This window comes from Indicator indicator, chromosome 30 (genome assembly GCF_027791375.1).
Source record: "Indicator indicator isolate 239-I01 chromosome 30, UM_Iind_1.1, whole genome shotgun sequence".
NCBI classification, from domain to species: Eukaryota; Metazoa; Chordata; class Aves; order Piciformes; family Indicatoridae; genus Indicator; species Indicator indicator.
In genome coordinates this window covers 11,130,916-11,143,879 of record NC_072039.1, presented here as the reverse complement: position 1 = coordinate 11,143,879, position 12,964 = coordinate 11,130,916, and the positions used below count along the sequence as shown (strand labels likewise).

At 55.7% G+C, this 12,964-nt stretch overlaps 1 protein-coding gene across 1 annotated transcript; it reads left to right on the top strand.

The window, feature by feature from the left end:
- Positions 1-1,843: 1,843 nt before the first annotated feature.
- Positions 1,844-9,214, top strand: RAD51D (RAD51 paralog D). Its single transcript, XM_054394231.1, has 10 exons — positions 1,844-1,925; positions 3,093-3,154; positions 3,294-3,412; positions 4,492-4,573; positions 4,688-4,822; positions 5,226-5,321; positions 5,505-5,595; positions 6,311-6,381; positions 7,697-7,867; positions 9,131-9,214. Exons 1-10 carry the CDS (start codon positions 1,844-1,846, stop codon positions 9,212-9,214), a joined length of 993 nt encoding a protein of 330 aa, XP_054250206.1.
- The last annotated feature ends 3,750 nt before the right edge of the window (positions 9,215-12,964 follow it).

Sequence of the window (12,964 nt, the reverse complement as noted above, 5' to 3'; positions counted from 1 at the left end):
GATGGGAAAATGACTGAGGGGAGTGCAGGCTGACCAGTACTAGCCCAGTTGCTCCAGTTAGTTAGGATTATGCTGCAGAGCTGGGCCATGGCAGACAGCACACTTCACACTGAGACATTGCCAGGAAAACAAGTGATCTGTGAGGTGGGCTGAGAAGTGGCTGAAGGACAGAGCTCAGAGGGTTGTGATCAGTGGTACAAAGTCTAGTTGTACCCAGGGGTCCACCCAGGGCCCCAGGGGTCACGACTAGGGCCAGTCTTGTTCAACATCTACATCAATGATCTGAAAGGATGGGATGGAATGGAGCCTCAGCCAGTTTGCTGATGGTACCAAACTGGGAGCAGTGGCTGACCTCCCTCAGACTGCGCTGCTATACAACCAGACCTGCACAGGCTGCAGAGTTGGGGGGGAACCTCATGAAGTTCATCAAGGGCAAGTGCAGGGTCCTGCCCCTGGGGAAGAACAACCTCCTGCAGCAGGACAAGGGAGGGGGGACCTGCTGGGAAGCAGCTCCGCAGACAAGGACAAGGGATCCCCTCTGGGGCTGCTCTTCTCACAGAACTGCTCCAGGCCTCTCAGCACTATGCACCTCCCCTGCACTCTCTCCAGCAGTTCCCTGTCTCTCTTGAACTGGGGAGCCTAGAAATGGACCCAGGCCTCCCTAGGGCAGAGAAGAGGGGAGCCCTTGCCCTGCTGGCCACACTTTTGTTCATGCACCCCAAGACCACCACACTCTTCATACACCTACGAGGGCACATTGCTGCCTCATGGGGAACTTGTACCCCAGCACTCCCAGCTCCTTCTCCTTGGAGCTGCTTTCCTCCTCCCCTGTCCTGCTGCAGGAGGTTGCTCCTCCCCAGGGGCAGGACCCTTCACTTGCCCTTGGTGAACTCCATGAGGTTCCCTCCACCCAAGTCTCAGCCTGTCCCAGCCTCTCTCCATGGCAGAACAGCGTTATGGCTTTCTGCCGTTTGTGTGTTCTTCCAGAAGCACCTTTGGGTGTCAGCGGTGGGCTTCGCGTGCCAGCAGGTCTGCCCGAGGCAGGCTATGGGGGTGTTTCGGGCACGGTCCGGCCACGCTTGCACCGGCCAGAGTCGGGGAGCCAGGCGTGGCCCTTTGCTTATGGGCTGGGGGAGGCCAAGCCCCGGCTGGGGAGAGGTACCCGGAGAGCACCCGGAGGCTCCGCGCTGCTCGGTGCCGCCCGGGCCGTGCCGCCGTTAGGTGGAGCGCGGCAGCCGCTCCGCTCCCGCAGGAAGCAGGAAGGGGAGCGGACGGGGGCGGACCCCGGCGCGGGGCGGGCTCGGGTGCGGGGGAGCAGGAGGTGGGCTGGGAGAGCAGGAGGTGCTTTGGGCGACAAGAGGTGCTTTGGGTTGTAGATGCTTTGGGGGAGCGGGAGGTGCTTTGGGGGCAGGAAGTGATTTGAAGGAGAAGGAGCTGCTTTGGGTGCAGGAAATGCTTTAGGGGTCTGGAGGTGATTTGGAGTAGCAGGAGGTGATTTGGGTGCAGGAGATGCTGTAGGGGACTGGAGGTGATTTAGAGGAACTGTTCTGATTTAGGAGCGGGAGGTGCTCTGAAGGGCAGGGGCAGTGGGGAGCTCATGGAGGGGCTCGCTGGATTGCATGCCCCTGGGCTGTGCTGGAGTGGGAGGTGCTGGCCGCCAGATCAGGGCTGCTGGGCCCCAAGGGAGGTTAGACACTGCCCATAGCCACTTACCCAGCACAGCCTGTGCAGCATCTACCCAGCGTGGGCACCTCCATGGTGCCAAATCCTCTGTCCCATCTCCTCCGCAGGTCCCCTCCCTTCTCCTAGCCCCCTGGTGCTCCATCCTGGGGTGGCTGAGGACATGGTGATCCTGCGGGCTGGGCTCTGCCCGGGTCTCACTGAAGAGATGATCCAGCTCCTCAGGACAGGTGGCATCAGGACAGGTAACGGGCTGGGCTGGGGAGTGTCATAGAGTCCCAGACTGGCTGGGGTGGGAAGGGACCTTTAGAAACCATCTAGTCCACCCTCCCTGTAAGTCAGCAGGGACATCTGCAACTAGAGCAGGTTGCTCAGAGCCTCAGACAAGCTGAGCTGGAATGGGTCGAGGGATGGGGCATCTCTCACTCCTCACCTGGGCAACCTGGGACAGGCTCTCCCTTTTCTCCAGTCTGAATCCCCCTATTTTAGTTCAAATGATCATCCCTTGTCCTCTTACAACAATCCCAAAAGTCTATTCCCTGCTATCTTAAGAGGCCTTCTTCCTGGGATGGGGAATGTCATCCACTGCACATTCCAGGTGGCATTGTGCTGTCCTTCCCTGCAGGACCCATCTGCCAGGTTTGGGGGAGGTCTGGGCTGGGGAGTAGCCCCTGGAAAACCTCTGTGGCTTTGCCCTGCAGCCCAGAAGCTGCAGTGGGGATTTTTCCTGGAGCCCCACAGAAAAGGAGGGTGGGCACAAGATGTCTGCCATGGGCACTCTGGGCATTGGCAGCAGGAGCCCGGGGGGCTGCAGCTCCATGCTCTGTGCCTGCATCATCCCACAGCCTGGAAGGGTATTGGTGCCATATCCCTACTGCATCATCCTTGCTGGATGTTTTCTGGGCCCCCCGAGTGGATATGGTGGTCAGGACTTTGTAGGAGCTGGACAGTGTTAGGACATGACAGAGGTCTGTGCAGAGGCTCTTTGAGGGACAATCAGTTATGGCTTTTCGAAGGTATTTTGGGGGAGTTTGTGTGTTTTTCACTGGGCAGGGCCAGTGGGGATGGGAAAATCTTCAGGTGGATCTTCCCTTGCTCTGAGAAGAACACCATTTTATTCTTGCTACATGTGATCTGTGAGATCCTATGGTGCTGCAGCCGTGGGTGTTGAAGTCCTTGTTCTCCCTGTAAGAACTACTTGTTACCATTATTTATTTCAACCAATGACATACACATCTGTCCAAAAAACACAGATCTTGGAGTTGTTCCTGGGAGCAGAGATGGAGCCACTAGTTCTCATTTCCATGGCTTTGCTCTTCCACTGAAGTGTTGGCAGGGTTTTGTCTATTGCTGCTCATCTCTTTGGGGTTCAGGTTTGGCTTCCAACTTCTTGTGCCTCATGGTATTTGCAGTGGTGGACTTTGTGTCATCAGACCTGGAGGATGTTGCCCAGAAGTGTTCCTTGTCTTACAAGGTAAAGGATGACTCCTAAGTCCTGGTACATTGACCAGGGAGCTCAGAGCTGGCTCACAGTTTGAGCGGGCTTGTCTTGGGGGATGTTTTTTCCTCTGGACTTCCTCAGTCCTGTTTCCAGCCATCTCTCTGCCCAACAGGCACTGGTTGCAGTGAGACGTGTGCTCCTGGCCCAGTTCTCTGCCTTCCCTGCCAATGGAGCAGACCTCTATGAGGAACTCAAGAGCTCCACAGCCATCCTGCCCACAGGGAGCCCAAGGTGAGTACATGCCTCAGTGGGCCAGCAGGTCTGCCCAGGGCTGGGCTTGCTGCAACAGGCCATGGCTGTCCAGCATGAGCTTTGCATTTCAATGTGGTGATGCCCTGAGTTGGCTCAGTGATGTCCAAACCTTCCCTAGAGGCTCTTTTAAGAACTTAAGACACACAGCCTGGCTCTGCCTTTTGTAAGCAAGAGGTGACTACTCTTCATGTGCTGTGCTGTGAGGCCAGCTGGTCTGTGTCCTTTGAGGGCTGACATTGACACTGTCCTCATGAGAGCCTGCACACCTTTTGGGAAGTGGTTGTGTGTCTCACTTCCAGACAAGACGACATTCAGCCTTTCCCTTGAGGGGTCCAGAGAAGAGAATCACAGAATGCTAAGGTTGGAATGGACCTCTAGAGATCATTTAGTCCAGCCACCCTGCCAGAGCAGGATCACCCAGGGCAGCTCACACAGGAACACATCCAAGTGGGTTTTGAATGTCTCCAGAGAAGGAGACTCCACAACCTCTCTGGGCAGCCTGCTCCAGGGCTCCAGCACATTCACCATAAAGAAGTTTCTCCTCATGTTGAGGTGGAAATTCCTGTGTTCCAGCTGTGTGCCTTGTCCTGTCGCTGGGCACCACCAAAAAGAGCCTGGTCCCTTCACCTTGACACCCACCCCTCAGATATTTATAGGGGGTTCTGGCTTCAGGGAGGACTGTTGAGTGGTGGTGGTCCAAGCTGTCTCGATCAGGCACAGAAATGAGTTACTCTGTGGCATGTCCTTGTCTCTCCTTTTCCCCTGTCTGCTTGCTGGGTTGTTGCAGTGGCTATACAGGGAAATCCTGGGTGTTCCAATTCTGCTCCCAGGATCACAGCTCTTCTCCAGCTCAGGTCTGTCCTCCTGCAGTTCCTGTGCTGCAGATCTGCTATGACTCCCAATGTGCAGAGGGAAGCTCAGGGAAAGGAGGAGAGGCTGAGGCAGTTGTCTTCATGTGGGAAGGGTAGGGACAAATATCTGGGGCCTGCTGCTTCCTGATGCCCCTGCCATTCTGGCTGAGGGGGTGGTGATGATCCCACCTTGTGTTCCACCTGTAGCCTGGACCAGCTGCTGGACTCTGGGCTGTACACAGGGGAAGTGACAGAGCTCATGGGAGCGCCGGGCAGTGGGAAGACACAGGTGAGTGGGAGGGAGGAGAGGGAAGAGGACAGGCAGGGGGAAGATGATGCCTTCAGGTGTGTGAAGCAGGGGGACCTGGGAGGGCTGTCTGACCCCCAGTCCCTGCTTCTCCAGGTGTGCCTGGGCATTGCAGCCAGCGTGTCCCTGGGCCTCAAGCAGCACCTCCTGTTTCTCGACTCCACAGGGGGCTTCACTGCCTCCCGCCTCTGCCAGATGTTTGGAGCCCAGGCAGAGGACAAGGAAGAGCAGGTAAGTTCCCTTGGATCTGCTCCTTCCACTTGCACTTGGCTCTTGCCCAGAGGCAACCTCCAGAGATGGTTTGACGGTCTGGGTCTGACTTTGCCCACATGGACATTTTTGTGTCCAGACTCTTCCTCCCATGGCTGGGTGGGTGCTGTGCTCAGGGACAGCCCCTGGGAGCAGGCTTGCTGTAGCTGTTCACAATTCCTCTCCCTCAACTCAGCCTGTCTTACTTCTTCCATCAATGCAATGGGACAAGAATGTTCGTGGGGTGGAGGCAAATGAGGAAGAAATAAGGGTCCCTGGCTCCATGGCATGGTACAAGTGCAAATCGCTGGTGGCAGCTGAGCAGGAGGAACCTGGTGGGTCCTGGAAGGGGTGAGGTTGTTGTTGATGCCACTTTGTGCTGCAGCTGGAGGCTCTGCAGAGGGTCCAGGTTGTTCGTGTGTTTGACATCTATGAAATGCTGAGAGCCTTGCAGGAGCTGCGGGATCGTCTCTCCCAGCAGGTAGGAGGAGGGGGCTGGGTCCCTTTCCCTTCCCCAGAGCTCCACCGAGGGCAGCAGGGCTTGTGTGCCTGGTGAGTGGCACCAGATCACCCTGTCCTGGGCGTGTGTCAGCCTCTGTGCAGCTCCTGACCTCCATAGCTGCAGGTTTTGTTGCTCCACCTCGCACTCGGTGCCTCCTTTCAGGTGGTGAGCTCCGCCGGCGCTCTCAGGCTGGTGGTGATCGACTCTGTCTCGGCGGTGATCTACCCCCTGCTGGGCGGCAGGCAGTCGGAGGGTGAGCTGCTCCCTGAGGCTGCAGAGCTCCCTGCTGCTCCTCGGCAGCGTCTTCCTCCCAGGCATGCTGTGCTTGCAGCTGGGGCGGGCTGGGTGTGGGTGACTGCTCCCAGCTGTTGCTCCGCAGCTGGATAAAAGGGGGGGGGAGAGGAGGCAGGGGGGGGTCTGTTTGCAGTGCTGTTGGCAGACATTCGAGCTGGTCGTGGCCATGCAAGCTCACAGTGCTGGTCTGAAAGCCAGCCAGGGGACAGGAGAGGCAGTGAGCTGTTTGCCCACGGATTAAAACCACTCCTTACAGCGTCACAGGTGCATCGTGGTTGGTGGCACGGTTTGCAAAGCTCCCCTCAGGCTTTTTCTGCCAGAAATCAGGTGTGAGGGGCTTTCTGCTGGCTGAGGTGCCTCTTAAACAGCTTTCAGAGGGTTTTGCATACCTGGGTAGCAGCCAGTGCTAGCACAGAAGGTCCCCTCTCAGCCATGGGCTGCAGGAAATGAAGCTGTGAGATGGAGAGATGGGTCCTGCACCTGGTAAATCAACCTGCCCACCTTTGTCTGGAGCTCCTGGTGCTTTTTAGGGTCTTTTTTTTTTTTGATCATAGGGCTTCAAAGATGTCCATGAACACCAGAACTAAATCCATCAGGTCATGCAAATCTAGATGCCTCCAAGATGCACTGCGGTGGTGGATCCTCAAACACCCAAATGCTTTATCATCCTCCAGGTTTGGCCATCATGATGCAGCTAGCCAGGGAGCTGAAGACACTGGCCAGGGAGTTCAGCCTTGCCATTGTGGTGAGTGTTGGCTGTGGTGAGGACCTGGAGAGGCTTTGGAGCCCCTGGGAAGGGGGAGCTTTCTCCCAGCTAAGCAGGAGCAAGAGGCTTGTACCCCAGAGTGCTCTGCTCTCTGATGTGGCTCTGCTGGTCTGCATCCCATGGATGTCTTGTCCCAGCGAGTGTGGAGCAAGAGCAAGGCTGATCTGCTGCCTGGTTTTGTTGCTGTCCTCAGCCAATGAGGTATTCACTTGACTGACTGAGGCAGAGTTAGGACATGGACCTGCTGAAGGAGAGTCAGAGGAGGCCACATCAATGCTGAGAGGGCTTGAACTCCTCTGCTGTGTGGCCAGGCTGAGAGAGCTGGGCTTGTTCAGCCTGGAAAAGAGAAGGCTCCAAGGAGACCTTCTAGTGGCTTCTCAGTGCTTAAAGGGAACAACCAGAAAGCTGGGGACAGACTTTTTCTCAGGGCCAGTTGTGAAAAGGACAAGGGGGAGGGTTTGAACTCAAAGAGGAAGATTCAGACTGAGAGAAGGGAGAAGTGTTTGACACTGAGGGTGATGAGACCCTGACTCAAGTTGCTCAGAGAGGTGAGAGCTGCCCCATGGCTGGCACCATTGCAGGTCAGGTTGTTTGAGGCTGGGAGCAACCTGCTCTAGCTGCAGATGTCCCTGCTGACTGCAGAGGGTTGGACTGGGTGACCCCTAAAGGCCCTTTCCAGTCCAACTTGATCTGGGATTTAAGTACAGGCAGCCTCAGAGCTTGCTTGTCTTTAGTTTTTCTATAACTCCATTCATTTAAGAGCCTGACCAGCTTGCTAAGAATCCTCTTCCTTGGTTACCTTGGAGGAACCCTGGGGTGCTGCATGATCCAGAGGAGCTGGTCACTGGAAGGGACCCTGCTCCAGCCTTCCCCAGCTCTTGGCCAAGTGATTGCCTTTGTTGCTGGGACCACAATAAGGTGTTTGAATGGGGAAAGCCACCACAGAAAATGGTGATCTGCTGAACCTGGCACCAGAAGGCTGTCCTGCCCTTTGCTCTGATTAGGGATAAAATGATAAGCACAAAGTGCCTGGAAGGATGTGTGGAGGCTCCAAGTTAAACATTGCAGGAGGCTTCAGCACTAGAAGTCGCTGCAGCTTGCAGAGATAAAAGCATGGTCCTACCTAAGTGCATGTCAGGGAGAGTTGTGTGGGCTGTATTTAGAGGGACATGCCAAGAAGGAAGGTCAGGATGGAGAAGGAAACCTTCACAGAAGTAGTGGACTGGTCTGGAGATCTCTGATGATCCATTGCACCGAGTGGCACTGCTTTTCCCAGGCACTGTTTGTGCTGCAGGTGACTAACCAGGTGACAAGGGACAGCAGCAGCAATGGTCCACTGAAGCCAGCCCTTGGCCGCTCCTGGAGTTTCGTGCCCAGCACCAGGGTGCTGCTGGAGAGCAAAGAAGGCACCTGGGAGAGAGCCAGCAGGCAGCGCATCGCCTCCCTGGCAAAGTCTCCCCGGCAGGTGAGGCTCCCTGGGCCAGCCCCTCTGAGAACGGAGGGAAGCTCCATTCTCCTCCTCCCCAGCTGCCTTTGGGCTGAGGGAGGATGCCAAAGGCATCCTGGCCTGTAGTAGGAATGCTGTGTCCAGCAGGAGCAGGGAGGGGATTGTCCCCTGGGACTCAGCTCTGGTGAGGCCACACCTCGAGTGTTGTGCCCAGTTTTGGGCACCTCAACACAAGAGAGATGTGGAGGTGCTGGAGCCAGGGCAGAGGAGGGCAGGGGAGCTGTGAAGGGCCTGGAGAACAAATCTGATGAAGAGCAACTGAAGGAGCTGGGGATGGTGAGTTTGGAGAAGAGGAGGCTGAGGGGAGACCTCCTTGCTCTCTCCAGCTGCCTGAAAGGAGGTTGTGGAGAGGCTGCTGCTGGTCTCTTCTCACAGGTCATTAGTGACAGAACAAGAGGGAATGGCCTTAAGCTATGACTGGGTAGGCTATTACTGGGTAGGAAATTTTTTTTCCCAGCAAGAGTGGTCAGGGGTTGGAATGAGCTGCCCAGGGAGGTGGTGGAGTCCCCAAGCCTGGCTGTGTTTGGATGTGGTGCTTGGGGATATGGTTTAGGGGTGACCCTTGCAGAGTAGGGTTAATGGTTGGACTTGGTGATCCTGAGGGTCTTTTTCAACCTGAATGATTCTGTGATCCTTCTGGAGATAGGGCAGGATCAGGCCTTACTGGTTGGCCCATGGCAATGAGAGAGGAGCAGATGCAGCCTGCTTGTAAGCTCTGGAAGGAAGGAGCATCTGCTGCCACCAGCCTCAGCCTGTAGTTCCAGGGACATTACATGAGTGCACTTCCTCCAGGCCAGCTCATTCCCTTCCCACCTTCCTGATGGTGTCTGGGCAGTGGGGAGCTGGCTCTGAACCTGCAGAGGTGACTTTGGCTGGCATCCTGCCTGCACATGGGGCAGTGCTGCCTGAGCCTCCTGGCTCCGAGCCTGCTCTGCAGCTGGTCCAAATGGGTTTGGCCATGCTGGCCCCCTGGGCAGGGAAGGGCATCCCAGGTGTGCTAAATAACTGGTTCTGGGGACAGCAGGGAGCAGCATGTCCTTCCCTTGCTAAATCCCAATCTGTTTGTATCTCTGTGCTCAGCAGACCCTGTTAGAATGAGGGCACCAGCAGCAAGAAATCCTCAGGGGGATGTAACTGGGGACTTTTTGGCTCTGGGGCAGGTGATGGAGCCAGGTAGAGTCCCAGCAGTGTGAGGTTAAGCTCTTGTGTTTCTCCTTGCAGCCAACTGGGATACAGGTGGAGCTGGATATTGGAGATGGTGATGTACAGGAGCTGAGCCCAGCAACACCCACAGAGGGGCCCTGATGCAGGTGAAAAAGCAAATACTGAGGTCCAGGAGAGCTGCACAAGGCAGGCAAGCACACTGAAGGCTTTACAGACTGCCTCTGGGAGCCCTGCAGCCCTGGGAAGGACCAACATGAAGAAGCTCTTGTTCTTCTGTGCTGGGAAGGAAGTAATCAGGGGGTTGCCTGGAGGTCTCCTTGCCTCAGCAGATGCAGCCCCTGGTGGCTGGGCTGTGTGGCAGCATGCCAGCCAGGTCCTCTCCTTGCTGCAGGCTTGTCTTCAACCAGCAGAGCCAGCCCTGTCCTAAGGTGCTGGCTTGAGTCCAGCTGGCACATCCCTGCAGAGGCCCTGGTGGGTTTGTTCCCCCCAGAACTCTGGTCCCAGAGCTCTGATCCTCCATGGGCAGTCCACAGTGGCCTCAGTTCAGAAGCTGCACACAGCTGTGGGTGATGAGAGCTGGAATTCAATTAGTGGCAACTGCTCTTAACTTAATCAAACTGATGAGGTTTAGTCCCTAGCAGGACTGGGGTGGGCAGGCTCCTGATGAGCAGGGACACAATTGGATGCTTGATCTGAACCTCCCTGGAACACCACCAGGGCCCTACAGGGAGCTGCTGTGAAGAATTGCTGTTAACTGCTGGGGGTTATGATCTGGGTCAGCTGGGGTGGCTGAGTCCTGATGGACACCAGCTGGCCCTGGCTGCTGCTCAATGGCATGGGATGATGCTTGAATAATCTCTCCTTGCTCCAGTGCTTTCCAGCTGCTCTCATCTGAGCTGGGCAACCTCCTGAGGGTTTGGGCAGTGCTGGGGAGGAGATGGGAGGCTGGGATGGAGCACTGCCTCTTCTCTCCATCCCAGATGTCTCAGACAACCTCATCTTCAGCTTAATAAGAAGCTTCCTGGTCAGGTGAGCTGAGCCATGGCTTGCTTGAAAGGCTGCTGATGGGGGACTGAGGCTCATCAGGGCATGCTCCTTAAACTGCTAACACACCAGGAAGCTCCTGGAGTCTGATTTAGCCTTGAGTGCTGATTTCTCCAGAGCAGGTGTGACACCAAGCAGCCCTGTGCTGCTGAGGGAAGGGGCAGCTGAAGGGTTCTCAAGAGGCAGGGCCAGGTCTCAGCACAGGTTTTTGTTTTGCATGTCCCATAGCAGTTGTGCTTCCTGGCAAGCCATGCTCTCAGTGCTCCCAGGGCTGTAGTGCAGGGGGCAGGTCCTACCTCCTCCATCCTGGCCACCCAGCCCCATGGCAGTGAGGAGGGCAGGGCTTGCCTAAGGAGGCCAAGATGTGAAAGGGACAGGAGCTGTGCCATTAAATAATTTCCAGTAGCAATAAAAGTATTTTATACAGTGTGGATTTATTTGTGTTTCTGCCCTCTCCAGGCTTGGGAAGGGAGGTTTGGCCCCAGGGATTGCAGCCTGGCTGGCTGGGGTGAGGAGGAGGAGGATGGTTTTCCTGTCTGCTGGAGCTCCTGCTGATATGGATGGTCCTTACAAGTAGAACATTGAGCTTGTGTCTCTTGAAGCTCTGAAGAGCTGGTATGCACAGATTTCAACCAGAACTGGGTGCTACTGCTTTATCTCTGTGCCTGAAGTTCTGCAGGGGAAGCAAAGCTCTCACAGCAGGGTGTGGAGCAGGGGAAGAGCTTCTGCTTATTTTTCACCCAGGGGGGCTTTCTCTCTGTCTCCTGCCGTGTCTGGCAGGAAGATGAATCATAGAATTATTTTTGGTTGGAAGAGACCTTTGAGATCATGGAGTCCAACCATTAACCCAGCACTGGCAGACCACCACCAAACCATGTCCCTCAGCACCACATCTACATGGCTTTTAGATACCTCCAGGTGTGGGGACTCCACCACTGCCCTGGGCAGCCTGGTCCAAGCCTTGACAACCTGTTCAGGGAAGAAATTGTTCCTCGTGTCCAACCTAAACCTCCTCTGGCACAACTTGAGGCCATTTCCTCTTGTCCCATTGCTTCTTCCTTGGGAGAAGAGCCTGAGCCCAACCTGGATCTGGGCTCCATTCAGGGAGTTGTAGAGAATGATGAGATCTCCCCTCAGCCTCCTTTACTCCAGATTAAGCAAACCCAGTTCCCTCAGCTGCTCCTCACAAGACTTGTGCTCTAGACTCAGCTCTGGAGACAGTCCAGTACCTCAGTGTCCTTGGAGGGAGGGTTCCAAGACTGAACCCAGGATTAAAGGTACAGGAAGACTTTGAATCCTGTATCAGGCTTGGCATGAGACCAGCCATGCCCCCAGGGTGCATCTTCAGCATGAGCCCAGGAAATGACAGCAGAAACTCTTGCACTTAGTCACCAGGGAGCAGTCATGGGATGGTGATTCACAGGGGACAGTGCTAGTCAGTCAGGAAGTGTCCATAGAAAGGTGACAAGATGTGGGCTGTGCTCCTCCAGAGATACCCAGGACAGCCTGCAGGCATGGCTGTGACCCAGGGGAATTTTCTCTCCTTGGCAAGCAGCTAAGGGAGTTTTATGCCCTCTTGGGAAAGGGCTGGAAGGTTGGAGAGTACGGCGTGATGTGGGCATGGCTCAGCTTTGGGTGGTAGCTCCTCCACCTCTGGGTTCCCTGTGAGGTGATGGTGGTGTCCTGGATTTCTGGCTGCTGCTGTGGGTGCAGGTTGGTGCTTGGTGTGGGGACAGCAGAAGGGTTCAGGAGGTGGGAATCTTGCCTGATCTGGAAAAACTGGACTTATTACTCGGGTTGATTTGCTCTAAATTTGCATAGGGAAATCAGGCTGAAAAGAGTTTCTGAGAGTTAAATGCCATAATTTAACCTTTTTCTTTCTCTGTGCTCACACTTGCACTTCTGCAGCTCTGTATGACAGGGCCTGGCTATGCCAGCAAGCACAGGGACATCCCCTCTCCATGCTCCTTCTTATTGCCTAAATCAGCTGAAAAACTGCTGGGCAGGCCTGGAGTAGGGTGGTAAAACCTGTCCCAGAGCAGACAGAGCACCTCCTGCCCTGAGCAATGGTGAAGCCTTTTGGCACTGAGGGCTCATTTGCCTGTGGTATGTTTAAAACATGGACAGAAGAGTGTATTTATAGGTGTTGTGTGTGTTACATCTGGGGTGCATGAAGAAGAGTGTGGCCAGTAGGGCAAGGGAGGTTCTCCTCCTCTGCCCTAGGGAAGCCACATCTGGACTCCTGGGTTTAATTCTGGGCTCCCCAGTTGAAGAGAGACAGAGAAGTGCTGGAGAGAGTACAGGGGAGGCTGCAAAGCTGCTGAGGGGCCTGGAGCAGCTCTGTGAGGAGCAAAGGCTGAGAGCCCTGGGGCTGAGAGCCTGCAGAAGAGCAGCCCCAGAGGGGAGCTGAGCAATGCTCAGCAAGAGCTAAAGGAGCTGTGGGGGGCAAGAGGCTGGGGCCAGACTCTGCTCAGTGGTGCCCTGGGACAGCACAAGGGGCAGCAAGGGGCACAAAGTGGAAGCCAGGAGGTTGCATGTGAAGAGGAGGAGAAAGTTGTTTGTTGTGAGGATGCTGGAGGCCTGGAGCAGGCTGGCCAGAGAGGTTGTGGAGTGTCCTTGTGTGGAGAGTTTCAAACTCCCCCTGGGCATTGTGCTGCTGGGCAAGCTGCTGTGGGGTGCCCTGCTGGAGCAGGGGGTTAGACTGGGTGAGCTTCAGAGGTCCCTTCCAACCCTTCCATGCTGGGATTCAGGAGTTCCATGATGTGTTGCATGCAGTGTGTCTCTATGGGGCTGTATACATTCGGCTGCACCTCTGTTCCTGCTTCCGTTGCCGTGCAGCCAACTTCC